We start from the raw sequence: 14,029 nt of genomic DNA, 5'->3' as shown, positions 1-14,029 counted from the left end.
CTTTGTCCTGCCGTTGGCTAACTCCGTTTCCTAAAGTCTCATGACATTTAATCTCAACCCGGGAAGGAGATGAGGAGAGAGGCAAGAGAATATTAGGTTAGCACTGTGTCCCTCCAGGGTCTGGTGGGTCGGGGCCCTCAAAATCAGTGAGCGAGTTGGGGGCCAGCACATTTAAAACTTGAAATGAGATGGGAGGAATACTTCCGTCAGAGTTCCTTGTATGTAATAAGGCTAATGTTGTTTGGAACTGTGTGCGTATACAAGCTGTATCATGTGTATGAGGTCTCAGTACAGTACGTATATTTTACCGTAAGTCGTGGAACATTTTGAAGATCAGTGTTGTAAACCGTGCGTTGCTCTCTCTCAAGGCTGACTCCCCAGGCATCTGGGGTTGGGGGCAGGTGGGACCTCTGAGCAGAAGGCCAGCACATCTCCCGAGCCTGCTGTTCCGCGTAGCTAACGTGTGTCACATCCAAACAGAGGAACACGGCAGGTTTTCACATCTGTGCTTGCCGCACCGCAAAAATACAGAAGAGAGTGGAGTCTTTTTACCAAGACGTCACGTGAGTCCTTAGAATACTGCCGCTTTGGCTGCCGTCTCTGGACGCCATCTTGCCGTTTGCTTCGGCCATTGTTCCTGTCCTTGCTTCAGTAACACAGGTTCTCTGATTCCCCCCATGTGGGCACTCCATGCTCCTTCTGTCTTCTCCTCTCCTCCTCCTCCTCTTCCTCCTCTTCCTCCCCCTCCTCCCGCCTCCTCCTCCTCCTTCTCTGCCCCCCTCCTCCCCCCTCCTTTTCTTCTCCTTCTCCTTCTTCTTATCCTATAATTGAATAGATATTCCATGTACATCATGATGATGATGCCCGTGATGTCGCGCCCTGCCCAGTGGGCCACATGTGGAGATACATCACATCAGTTTCTCCCTCACTGGGGATTTTTTAAAAATATAAACTGAGTGCATGTTTATGTGTGTGTGTGTGTGTGTGTGTGTGTGTGTGTGAGCGCACATACCTTGTGCCCTGGGCTAAGGCTTCCTCCCCTAGTTAAGTGGGTGTCCCCTGAGTTTTTCCTTGTACAGCTGTTACCTTTCTGTTGTAATTAATAAATAATTTCCATGAAGGCACTTGTCATTTTTGTCCTCACCACACGTTCACTCTCTGGCTTCAGTGTTCATTGAGGTTCTGGCCTAGTGATGTGATTTATCTTTCTCACACCTGACCTTCCTATCCTTAAAGGTATTTGTCAACTTCATTATTGATTAAAGGGAAGAGCTTGTGTCCTGGCCTCAAACCCCTCCACTCTTGAATTCAGATTCTGCACATAGCTTCTAGCTTCAACTTTTGGTCAAACAAATACTAAACTTTGTATTTTTTTTTTTAATTTTTTAAGGTTTATTCATTTTTCAGAGACAGACCATGAGTCGGGGTGGGGCAGAGAGAGAGGGAGACAGAGAATTCGAAGCAGGGTCCGGGCTCTGAGCTGTCAACGCAGAGTCCAACGTGGGGCTTGAACTCACAGACCATGAGAACATGATCTGAGCCAAAGTCAGACGCTTAACCTACTGAGCCACCCAGGTGCCCCTAAGCTTCGTATTTCTAAGCTTAGTCTCAGGGTACTCAGGATATTGGGGAAATATTTTACAAATGCAACATATGTCAATGCAATTGTCAACAGTTACTTTAAAGACTGTGATGTATTTTGAAGGGTTTTCTCAGAGGTACATCCCAACCTTAGCCTCTCAGTAGAGAGTTTTCTGAGACTTGGTCACACACGAGTGTTGTGATTCTCCAGCGTTTGTGATTATGCGAAGGTGGCATCATTGTGTCTTCTCACAGTCACCCCGATTATATTACTGTCCAAGGTCCGCAAAAGCACAGAGTAACTGAAACTTTTTGTACTAAGTCATGGGGGAAATGAAATGCATGAATGAGAACCCCCCCACCTCGTGATTTTACGTCGTCATATGTGTGGAAATGATGAAGTCATAGGTCAGCTTGCACTAATTATACGGGTAATTTCTACTGAGTCACTTACCTGCAGCCCCACATCAACGCACCTCAACATTAAGGGGCTTCAGACACCAGCTGGTCTCTCACGATGGAGTGGCTGGCAGCTCGGCCCAGGCCCGGGGAGTGGCACCTGCCGGCTTCACCTGCCTGTGGCTGGGCTCATGCTCCCTTTGCAGTGGGCTGAGGCCCACCAGTCCTGCGTGTGGCCTCCCCGAGTGGGGGTGGTGAGGCGTCTGGCCGCAGAGCCTCATTATCGAGGAGGCCAGATCGGAAGGTAGTGATGCTCCAGTGGGCAAGCGAGACTGATGCACATGCCTCCCACGGCTGTGACTCGGAAGTCACTCCCTGTCCTTCCCCTGGGCTCTGCTGGTCGATGCGGTCACCAAGCCAGCCCAGAGCAGAGGGGTGAAGAAGCGGGTTTCGGCTCTCCAGGAGAGGGGCCACGCTGAGACCTAACCCCTTTATATTATGGATTTGTGGGCACATCCGCGTTCAGTGTGGGAACCTATGTGTACGTGTGCAGACCCGAGAGCATATGACTATACAAAACCGCATCTTACTGGCATTGTCTCCAGATATTTTCCAGGGCCACATTTCTGTAATAATTACCCCTTCTCACTGCACAGAGAAGTTGTGTTTACTGGGCTGAGCTCCACTCAGCTTTCCCACCAGGACAAACTATTCCCCGCCGTGTTGTGTGAAGGTTAGAGGTCAGGGCCCGGTGGCTTCTGAGCTCTACCCTCATGGTATCAAGCTGCCCTCTCTTCTCTGAAAACATCTCAACTCCTCTGTTGCAGGGATTAACCAAAGTGCTGATAATTTACACATCTTCCTCCTGGTGTGTGGGCTGAGACAAGTGAAGGACCCTCTCTATCTGGTGGACGCGTTCTCAGGTACATCTGGTTTATGGAGCTCTGTTTGGGGGTCTGGCCTTTGCGTTTCCGTCTTTAGGGTTTTGAGTTTTGCTGTCTCTGTGTTTCCACACGAGCAGAATGGCTTCTCAATGGTTACTCTGAAACAACCAGAAAAGGAACCATGCTGCATAGTGACCTCCGGTGCCCTTGGCGTCTGAGGAAATAACAAAAATAGTGAATAATTGCAAGAATAATGTAAATGAATCCAAAAATATTTTACGCACGTCAGTTTGTACGATGCATTTGGACTTTTGTTGCATAGCTTGAGTTAAATGCTTTGGTGCATCCCAAATTCCATGCTGGTTTGCTCAGTGATCACTCCTGGTGGTCCAGTCGGTGGGAGATCTGGACAGTGCGTAACGTTCCAAAAGGGAGCATTTTATGTAAAAGCATAAGGTATTCAACATTTACATTTCAAATACAGGAAAGCCTTGGTTTGCGAGCATAATTCGTTCCAGAAACATGCTTGTAATCCGAAGCACTTGTCTATCAAAGCAAATTTCCCCATAAGAAATAATGGACACTCAGATGATTCGTTACACAACCCAAACATATTCATATAAAAATGATTACAGTACTGTAATATAACACAAAATAATAAAGAAAATACAAAGCATAGAGAAAAATAAACAAATTAACCTGAACTTACTTTTGAAAACCTTTGTGGCTGGTGCGAGGGAGACGAGAGTGGAGGGCTATTTTGTAGGATAACTTTCACAATCACTAATGGAATCACTGCTATCAACTGGCTCCACGGAATCTTTTTCTGCATGGGGGCCATTATATACGCTCACACGGATGTTGACTTTATTAATAAACTCTTGTCATATTCTGTATTTAATGTAACTGGCAATGAGGTGGCAGAGGAACGGGTCTATATCCGCAGGCAGCCTGACCTAGAATGGAGCAAAGCATTCCCAAGCTCACTCTTAGATGGAAAAGCAAAGACCTGTCCACAGGTGCTTTGAAGTGACAGAAAATACACCAGTGCCCATTGTGGGCACCTGCTAACATTCTGAAAAATCACTGATTTCTGCCAGACACCACAGCCTGAGACCGAGTGTGGGAGATAATCACCCACAATCCTGCAGAGAAAGAGAGAGAGAACCATTGGCTCAGCTGTGATCATGTGACATTACACATCATGTATGACTCGTATTGCAAGGCATCGCTCACTTATCAAGTTAAAATGTATTAGAAATGTTTGCTCGTTTTGTGGAACACGTGCAGAACAAGTTACTCACAAGCCAGGGTTTTATTTTACATATAAGTTGACTGTATGAACAAGAGCCAAATAGTATGAAATAACTCATATTATCACGAACTTAATGTTAAACTTAATAATGTTTTCAGCTGTGACATAAAACCATTAACGTTATTTTTTTTCTCTTTTTCTTCCCAAGAATGGCATCGAGAAGAGCCTAATGTTTACATGGTGATCGTGGGTCCTGAAGTAAGTTGATGCGCCATACACGTGGCCCTCATCCTGCTTTCTTCTTTCTACGGATTTCCCAAAAGTAGCCGACGTTCCTTTTCTAGCCAAATTTCTTCCTTTTTAAATAGCTAGAGTCTGCCTTTTTAAAAATGAAAACCACACCAAGATTATGAGGCTTTGTAAATCTTTACGGCTAGTTTATCGCTACAAAGGCTAGGTCTGTACAGAAACACGGAGGAGTCACGTAAGGAGAAAGTCCCGTGAAGAGAAAGTCTAAGCCGGTGCATAGGCACGCCTTATGTGTGGCCCACATGGTCTCTGAAAGCCCCCGAAACTGCACGACAAACCAACACAGAGCTATTTCTTCAGCCGAGCAGCAGATTAACTGGCTGACTCACATGTAGGAGCCAAGTGGCTTGGAAAACGGCTGTCTGTAAGCAGAGAAAGCCACTCGGCCCGGGGAGATGCTCGTAGCCGTTGTCCGGGGAGTGCAGGCGGGTGGAAGGCCCGGGGACCCTGCCTCTTGTTCCACGGGCCTCTGGGGTATCGGCTTGTCCCCTGGACAGGGACGCAGGTCAAGCAGGTGCTGCTCTGTTCCACACGCAGGTCTGAGTGCTCAGGATTCGGAGACCCTGGGGGGACACATCTCTTGAGAACGAACCTTGATTTCCTGCAGGCAGCTTGGAAAATGAAGCACGCTTGGTGTTTCCAGCAGGCAGGGGTGTGACACTGTAGGAGCAGCTCCTGTCCTCCGGGGGGCAGCAGACGGCACCTGCCTTGGGAACAGCATCGCCCACTTCGTTTGTCCTGTCTGCCATCCTGGGTTTAGCTGAGCTTGTGACCTCGCCGTGTTCCCCCACTTTATACGACGGGGGCGCCCCTGAGAACCCGATTGAGTGTGGATTCCCACACGACTCCGAGTCCTATCTGTCTTGCGGTGTCCCCGCTGTAGGTTTTCTGGCTCCCTGGGGACCCACAAGGCACGTGGTGGGGGACACACACTTGCCTTGTCTCGAGGACTTTGGGAAAACAACCCGTCTACCTGGAAAAAGGCTACTTAACCTAATAAATGTATCAAAGGCTAGAATCTGCAACATGGAAAATGAATGGCCCCGTAATCCCTCCACGTGTTTGGTGGAACATGTACTCACACTCATAGGTACACCTGCATATGCACGTTACACGCGTGTATACGGCTGCTCAGTGCCAGCCCGTCAGTGGCAGAGTTGTTTATTGTGGTTTAAAAAAATGTTTTATAATTTTTTTTCATGTTTATTTATTTTTGAGAGAGGCAGAGACAGAATGCGAGTGGGTTAGGGGCAGAGAGAAAGGGAGACACAGAATCCAAAGCAGGCCTCAGGCTCCGAGCTGTCAGCACAGAGCCCGACACAGGGCCTGAACCCACAAGCTGCGAGATCATGACCTGAGCTGAAGTCGGATGCTCAACCGACTGAGCCACCCAGGTGTCCCTGAAGTTAATTTTTTTTAATGTTTATTTATTTTTGAAAGAGAGAGAGAGACAGAGTGGGAGTGGGGAAGGGGCAGAGAGAGAGGGAGACACAGAATCTGAAGCAGGCTCCAGGCTGGCGAGCTGTCAGCACAGAGCCCGACGCGGGGCTCGAACTCACGGACTGTGAGATCATGACCTGAGCTAAAGTTGGACGCTCAACTGACTGAGCCACCCAGGCGCCCCTAAAAAAATTTTTTTAATGTTTATTTTTGAAAGAGAGAGAGAGAGACAGAGTGGGAGTGGGGAAGGGGCAGAGAGAGAGGGAGACACAGAATCTGAAGCAGCTCCAGGCTCTGAGCTGTCAGCACAGAGCCTGATGCAGGGCTCGAACTCATGAACCACAAGATCATGACCTGAGCCCAAATCAGATGCTTAACGAACTGAGCCACCCAGGCACCCCTATTATGATGATTATTTTAATTCTCTTTCCACCCTTCTGTTTGAAGAGTGTATTTGGAAGAGAAAGTTTTAGTTTGATGCTAAAATCCTTGCTAACCAAGAGAGAAGGCCTCAGGCTCAGACAGAATTTAACGATGTGGCTTTTGTTTTCCACTGTTTCCATTTTCATGGCTACATTCTATTTATGGCGCATGATCCTGGCTTTCCAACTATGAACACTTTCTTTAAAAATAAATGGAATTGGCTTCAAAAAAAGTATTAAATCAGCAGCAGTACAGATGGTATGCAGATAGGACAAATTATGAAAATGCACGTAAGTGGCCGAAGTTGGGGGAACAGTTGTTATAAAGCGCTCGCGTTCGGGGTGGAAGAAACATGGGGAAGAAGGCTTGGTGAGCAGAAACGTTTGCCAGCACTGAACAGAAGACGACCCGACTCCTCCAGCAGACCCTTCCTGTGCCGTGTTTCCTGGAAGGAAACCTGTCGGGAGGTGGCCCTCTTGGAATCACATGTGAAGCACCAAGTGCATGACAGAGACCCCTTCCCAGGAAAGTAGTGACCAGGAGACACAGGAGCTGGTGTGTGTGTGGCGGGGGGAGGGGGGGCATGGTCCTTTCCTGCACCCCCCCCCCCCGCCCTGGGATCCTCCCCTCGAGCCCCGTCGCCTCCAGGTGAGGGACGCAGTGCCCCTACGTTCTTGAGGCTTCTCAATCCAAAGCCTTTCAGGAGAGACACGGCCATTATTTTGTTGTGTGTACTGAACAGTCAACCACTGTTTCTCACTTCCCAGAGGAAAGATGTGTTTTCTACCATTTGCCTTCGGAACACATCCCTTTCCTCTAGCTTTTGCCTGCCTACTTCTGAAAGAACAGTGCACGTCCAGAAATGTCTCTTCCCCCCTAATTTCAGTGCAGGGAAACTTGTGGGCTCGGGCAGGAGGTCAGACAGCAGAGGGGGGGCACCGAAGGGACAGTGGTTCAGCTGCATGTTTTTGTGCCCAGACCTGCAGGCCCTCTCTGGACTCCCCAGAGGAGCCGCGGGTCCACACGACCGCCTGGAAATGGGCGTGCGAACTGTCTATTTTTAAGCGGGTGCTGGGAAGTAACTAAACACACCCATGTGTCCACACACATACACGCACAGAGGCCCTACAACTGGCCCCCTTGTAGTTTCTTTTTATTCCTTTAACTCCTGGAAGGAGGTGACAAGTGGCTTTGCCAAAGGCTGTGACGACTCCGCTTCATGATGAGCTGATTGGACCCGATATTCCAGGATGAGGGGACCGGCGGTGGTGCGGAGCCCGGTGAGGTGAAGCTGGGCCGTGGTGACGCTGGAGAGCATGTCGCCAGAAGCCTTCTTGATTCCATAAGCTCCAGGGGCCCCTCCTCACTCTTTGCAAGCTAGCCTGATAAGCCCACGACACCTGGGGACAGGCGCTTGCTTAACGAATGCAGACCCAAGACGAGGCTCCGCCGACTGGACCACCTACCGGGGCCCTGAGGACCGTCTGGTGCGCCGATAGCCCACACACTCCTCTGCTTGCGTGCAGCTCGGAACCCAAAGTGGCGACGGGAGAGGGGAGCCCGGGAAGGGGCGCTTCAGGAGGGGTCCCGGGACCCTCGGTGAAGGGTTATGACCTGAGAGTCACTGGCCATAAGTGACTCAGGAATCTAAAGCACCGTTTCCACAAGGCCCTTCCCCGCAGGAAATGGGGAGGCACATCCACCGGGTGCACGTTTGCTGCTCAGCAAAAGCAGGAGCCAGCACGGCAACCTGGAGCTCCGCTGGGGTTCGCCCGCCTCCTGCACCGCCGAGGGAGACCACGTCTTCCAGGCCCGAGTCCGCTTGGGGTAACGCAGCGCCGCGCCCCGGAGAGGGCCTGCGTGCAGAAGCGAAGGCTTGGGGTCTCGCCAGTTGTACGTGTCTTGGTCCCTTTGGGCGGCTACGACAGAATCCCACTGGCACGATGGCGAACCAGCCACAGAAAAGTATTTCTCACAGTCGTGGAGGCTGGAAGCCTGAGAGGAAGGTGCCAGCACGGTCGGGTTCTGGTGCGGCCACTTTCTCCCTGTGTCCTCACGTCAGGGAAGGGGACAAGGACGATCTCCGGGGTCATTTGCGAGACCTGATCCCTCTGGGTAAGACGGATCCTATTTCTGAGGGCTCCACCACCTTGACCCACTCAACTCCCAAAGACCTCACCTCCTGACACCATTGTCTTTGAGAGCCAGGATTTCGATGTATGAATTTGGGGGCGGGGACACAACACTGAGGCCACAGCAACATATCCCTGTTCATAAAATGTCGTTATCAAATCTAAGGGACAACGAAAGTCACCGACAAAACCTTGATGTGTCACCGAGGAGACAGAATAACTTGAGCTTCTAAATAAGGCCGCGTTGAACCCAACGAGTCACAGATTCGCGCAGACAACCTGTCTTCTTGATTCCCTGTGTCCCACAAAAGGTACAAAACTGATCTATCGAGACACACATCTCAGATCCTCCAGTGACTCACGCGGCTAGCGTCTTGTTTGTTTGCTTCATGACCAAAACGGGGGGTGGGGATGCTGGTAAGTGCTCAACAGCTAGTTCTCCTGGGGAACAGGACAGGGGAGCCCTATTGTCTGGAAGCCCGACTGGCCTATTCCCACGGTATTAGAAGCTTCTAGCATGGTCAGTTTCAAGTTATCAGGGGAGATGATTCTAAAGAGAGTTGAGATGTGTGTGTGCATATGTGGCTGGCATGGGCAGGAACCAACCCAGCACACGGTAATGTGGTGCCCTGCTCACGTGCGTGCAAACGCACACACACAGGAACACGCACACACACGGGGGCACAGGCACCAGAAACCAGCTTTACTAGACAAAGGCTTCTACGGCTTCATTCAGTTCTGTTCTCCGGTCCTTTCTAAAAGACTGCTCTACCCCACTCTTTGCTGCTGCCTTCCATGTCACTTTTAAAAAGCTTGTTTTTACCCCAAAATCGATTTCATGATTTGCTTCCCAATCTGAAGTGTGAACATCACCGACTTGGCCACGCTGGCTGGCGTGGGTGAGTGAGAGTCCCGCTAAACATATGCGCCCTCCAAGGCCCCAGATGCAGGCCTGGCTCTGCGGGGACCTGACGGCTCCGTGAAAACCAGCTCTCCCTTCATCGTTACAAGATTTCCAAACATCTGTCGGCTTTCACCGCCAAGGATTCAACCCAACATCACTTGGGAGCACGAGGAGGGCACTCCAACTTTGCACTTGAATTTGAGTCCTTGCTGCGACATCAATGGGTTAATGGAGTCGAGAAGTGGGTCAGAGTCAAACCTCGGGACACACCGAAACCCACGCTTCAACGGCTGTGTCATGTGCGAGATCGACCACCCCGAACATTACCGTTATTTTTGGCGTCTGGTGTGAGTCCGGTCCTCCTCACTCCGTCCCCTCCTTTGTTAACCGCCAAGCTCAGAGGCTGAATAAACTCTTTAGGTATGAAGTACACACTTTGGGAGGGCTGTGGCTTTTCCAGGTCCTATGCAGGGCCTCTCAGCATAAAAGCGCATTGACTTGGTTAGCCGAGGTGTCTCGAACAGTGTGCCATCTGGTATTAGGGAATTAGTGAGGTGTGGGCAGCAGTGGCCCCTCTCGTCCTGTCTGCACGGAGCTCGGCCACAGGGAGACCCCAGGGCAGAAGAAAGTGCTGCCCGGCCAGTGCCCCTCGGCTGCAAGCGTCAGACCAACTCCAGCAAATGCAACTTACCGGAAGATGACAAGAGTCACCAAGAGAAGTGTTGGGAGGCTGGAGACCGGGCTTGGGTTTCTGCAAGAGCCCGGAAGCTCCAGAGGTCAGGGGAGTCTTAGCCGGGGACGTTTCATGCAAGGCGCCCCATGGGAGAGGGGGACAAAAATGAGCTCTATCCACTTCTTAGTCTCTGGATCCTTCTATTCAAGGTCTGAGTTCCAGCTTGGGTTACGTCCCACCCTTTTGTAAGAAGAGGACCAGGCACCCAGTTGATTCTACTTTGAGCAACCATGTCCAGGGGGAGGAGACGAGGAAAAGCCCAAAGGAAGGGAGACTCTGGCAGAAGAGGGGACGCTGAAGAGTCACAGAAAAAACAGATGCTCGCGGCATGTGTGGTTTCCCTGTTTGTTTTAACGATTGGACACAAGTGGATACTTAAAAAAATTTTTTTAAATATTTATTTATTTTTGAGAGACAGAGAGAGACAGAGCATGAGCAGGGGAGGCGCAGAGAGAGAGGGGGACACAGAGTCCAAAGCAGGGTTCATTCAGGCTCTGAGCCATCAGTAACAGAGCCCGACGCGGGGCTCGAGCTCACAGACCGTGAGATCATGACCTGAGCCGAAGTCGAGTGCCTAACTGAGCCACCCAGGTGCCCCATTTTGAAAATTTTTTTAATGTTTATCTTAGAGAGAGGGAGAGACAGAGACAGAGTGTGAGAGGGGAAAGGGCAGAGAGAGAGGGAGACACAGAATCCAAAGCAGCTCCAGGCTCCGAGCTGTCAACACACAGCCCGACGCGGGGCTCGAACTCACGAACCGTGAGATTGTGACCTGAGTCAAAGTCGGACACTTAACTGACTGAGCCGCCCTGGCGCCCCAAAAGTGAATACTTTTATAGGTCAATCGATGGGAATAATACAGCCACTCTCTTTGGTCCCTGGCATTTATTCAGGGCTTTTCCTTCAGGGAAATGGAAAGAATGCCCCTGAGCGGTGACAATTGTGCTTATTGGCGAAGCTACAGTGTGTCCCTTGCTGTGTCATCCTTTACGGACGTGTCACTGTATGACAGAGCTCGTGGGCAAAGCGTCAAGAGGAGACTTGGTTATTTTTATTTATTTCATCGCTCATTTTCATGGACAATATGTGTGTGTGTGTTTATGTGTGTGTATGTATGTGTGTGTGTGCACGTATGTTTACACATATAAAACCTGACTCCCCTAGGCAATCCTTCAAGAAATAGTTACCGAGGGCCACCGTGTTGTGGGCACGTGGACGTGTCCCAGTGAATAGCGCAGACGTGCCCCCCGCCCTCATGGAGCACGTAGTTCAATGCAGACAGAAGCCCACAGATAATTAGGGGCTGGGGGGCGTGTCAGCAAAGGAGAGCCAGGGGCTGCCGGGCATTCACGCGGGCTCCTGCCGCTTCCCGCGGCCCAGCCCAGAGGGCAGGTGCCACACCACTCTTCCGAATATCATGGCTCTGCCTTTCGATGAGCATTTATTGACTCTAGCATCTGTTTAGAAAATGGCGTGCGTGTTCTTAGGTCGCTGGAAAAAAAATCAATGATGTTGTGTACGTTTTATCCTGTAGATGCCACGCATATGTTAATGTTTGTGGCAGTTGTTAGCAAGCACATTCTAGAAAGCTGGCTCTCAGCCCCATACGGAATCTACAGAATCACACATTTGCTGCTAGCCACTGGCGGGTGAGTTAACACCCTTGGACCAAAGGGCATCGTCTGTGTCGCGGACAGGGAAGTTCTGCATGGCCGTGTAGTACGGCGGCTACATTCACAGACTCCGGAGTCAGCTCACGATCGGTGCGCCCGGTGCCTCAGATTCCCCATCTGTGAGGTGGGTACGACCCAGAAAGTGCTGCCTGCCTCACCGTCTGCTGTGGGGACCAGACGGTCGAGCTCTAGTACGGTGCCTGGTTCCCAGGCAGCATCGTTCGACGTCGAGGGAAAAAAGACTTCCCCGTGCCAGTGTCTCCTTTCGGCGTGGACACACTAGGGTCCTGCCTTCGCAGCAGGATGGTTTGAGTCTGGCCTTGGTTTTCTAGTAAAGCTTCCTTGATCTCTCAGTTCAACCATTTTTGCAAAGCGTGTGGCAAGCTCTTGAGTGGGTACGTTTCCTGGGCTCTTTGATAAGGAGTGTGGTATGAACACTGGGTTTGAGCACAGCAGTTTAATGACTTCCCACGGTTACTTCTTATATCAAAGATTATTTTCCTTAAGCCTGGGAGTTGAAACAATATATTTTGCTCAGAAATAAATAAGCGGAGAAGGAGGAAATGAGAATTTTCTTTGATGCCTGAAATGCTTTTGCTTTTTAAAATTTCATAACATGTGCTTTCATTACCTGGAAAAAAAAATCTCCCCTTCTTTGTTTCTTTATCTTGCGTTTTGTTCCACTTGGCTTCACTAGGAGATTTGAAAATGAACTGATGTGGAAGATAAATCCAGAAAACTTTCATCCAGTTTGTATTTCCAACTTGAAAGCTATTGTTCATACCTTCAGCGACATTTTAGTTAACACGCTAGGTATTTCAGCAGATTTCCAAAATTTTCCCCGATGAATTGCTTTTCTCTAATAGCTAATCATGAGGGCAGAGCATGCTAATAAAATTAAAAACGGGGGATCTCTAACTAAAACTTATCGTAAAATACGAATTTGAAAATCAATATGTAAAGCCAAAAGAAGGTTTTCATTAGGCTGTTTCCTTTTTCGTGAAAAGATGTTAGGGTTGTGATGCAATTCAATTATTTAAAATCACTTCAACAGAGAGAATCAGAAAAGAGAGACGGAAAGGGTAGGGAAGCCGTGCATTTAGCAAATATCATGAAGCAGAGAGCTGTATGAAAGAACCCGGGCCTGGCCTCGGAGGGAAATGGATGTGCATATGGGGACAAGACGGACATGTACCAGACCAGGCAGGCCTGCATTTGGTAGCAGCTGGAAGGAAGGTTGGGGAGGAGACACTGCTTCCGGTGTAGATGATCGGGGAAGTTCTCCCAGGGAAGTGGCTTGTGCCTTTGCCTTGGGGCTGAATAGGTGTTAGGGATGGAGGGGTGGCATTCCTGGTAGTGAGAATGGCAATAATCCCGGGGTGGGGGGGGGTTAGAAATAGAAAGCTACAGGTGGTAAATCATGGAGAAATAAATAGGTAATCCATGTCAGCTTTTTATGAACTATTTGATCAAATCCATGAGTAGACACCAGAGAGGCAGTGGAGGACAGTTTTGAGAATTCAGTCTCCTGGCCCAGCACCTGTGCAGCTCAGTGGTCCTGGTTAAATCACAGAAGCTCTGTGAGTGTCACTGTCCTCTTGTGTAAAATGGGGTACCAACAGCATTGTTGACAAGAGCAGCTTAGTAGAACTTAGCCTAGAACTTAGCCACGTTGGGCCCAGAGTACATGGCGAATAAATATTGACTCCTGACAGCAGCAAACAACAAATCGTCCGTAAGTATGAGTTTTTTTTCTTCAAAGATGCATCTAGGAACAGGGGTGTGTTCGCAGCCTCCGCACGTCTGTCTCTAACCCCAGCCCAGCGGATGGCTGGCCGAGCTCCACCGCAGGAGGAAGCGGGGAGGTGAGGAGGCCCCTAGACCATGGTTCCTGCAGAACCTACTGCCTGCGGGTTGACCAGCCGACCGGTGGTGAGGGCCCCGCCAATGACTGGCACCTGCAAGCATGTGCCCTCTGCTGGGGGCTGAAGAAGCTTCACCCTTCCGGGCCCGCCCGCACGGGGCGCTCAGGGAGAACTGTCCTTCCCGGAAGTGACGCAGGGACTTCGCTTCCCAACATCCTGTGCACAAATTGCTTGGGACTCCTGAACACATCTGAGCGTCCAGGGCGTGGCTGTTGCTGGTTACCAAGAGGTGAGCGAGGCCTGTCTGGTTGTCCTTGGGGAAGACACCGGCCTGTGTGACACCCCCGCAAAGTCTGTAGGGACTTTGCCAAGGGACACACGGCCAGCACGCGGCACACAGGGAGGACATGCTTAAGAATCCTCTAAAACGG

At 50.2% G+C, this 14,029-nt stretch overlaps 1 protein-coding gene across 9 annotated transcripts in view; it reads left to right on the top strand.

Annotated features, from left to right (window-relative positions):
• Positions 1–14,029, top strand: part of GLT1D1 (glycosyltransferase 1 domain containing 1) — a 94,210-nt gene that overhangs the window by 55,961 nt on the left and 24,220 nt on the right. For all 9 annotated transcript variants that reach the window (XM_045041658.1, XM_045041653.1, XM_006938365.4 and 6 more), the window contains 2 exons: positions 2,808–2,903; positions 4,328–4,377. In XM_045041658.1, the coding sequence (XP_044897593.1) occupies positions 2,808–2,903; positions 4,328–4,377 (146 nt within the window). The remainder of the gene's footprint in view (positions 1–2,807; positions 2,904–4,327; positions 4,378–14,029) is intronic.

Source organism: Felis catus, chromosome D3 (genome assembly GCF_018350175.1).
Source record: "Felis catus isolate Fca126 chromosome D3, F.catus_Fca126_mat1.0, whole genome shotgun sequence".
Classification (NCBI taxonomy): Eukaryota; Metazoa; Chordata; class Mammalia; order Carnivora; family Felidae; genus Felis; species Felis catus.
This window is presented reverse-complemented; position numbering and strand designations above follow the sequence as displayed.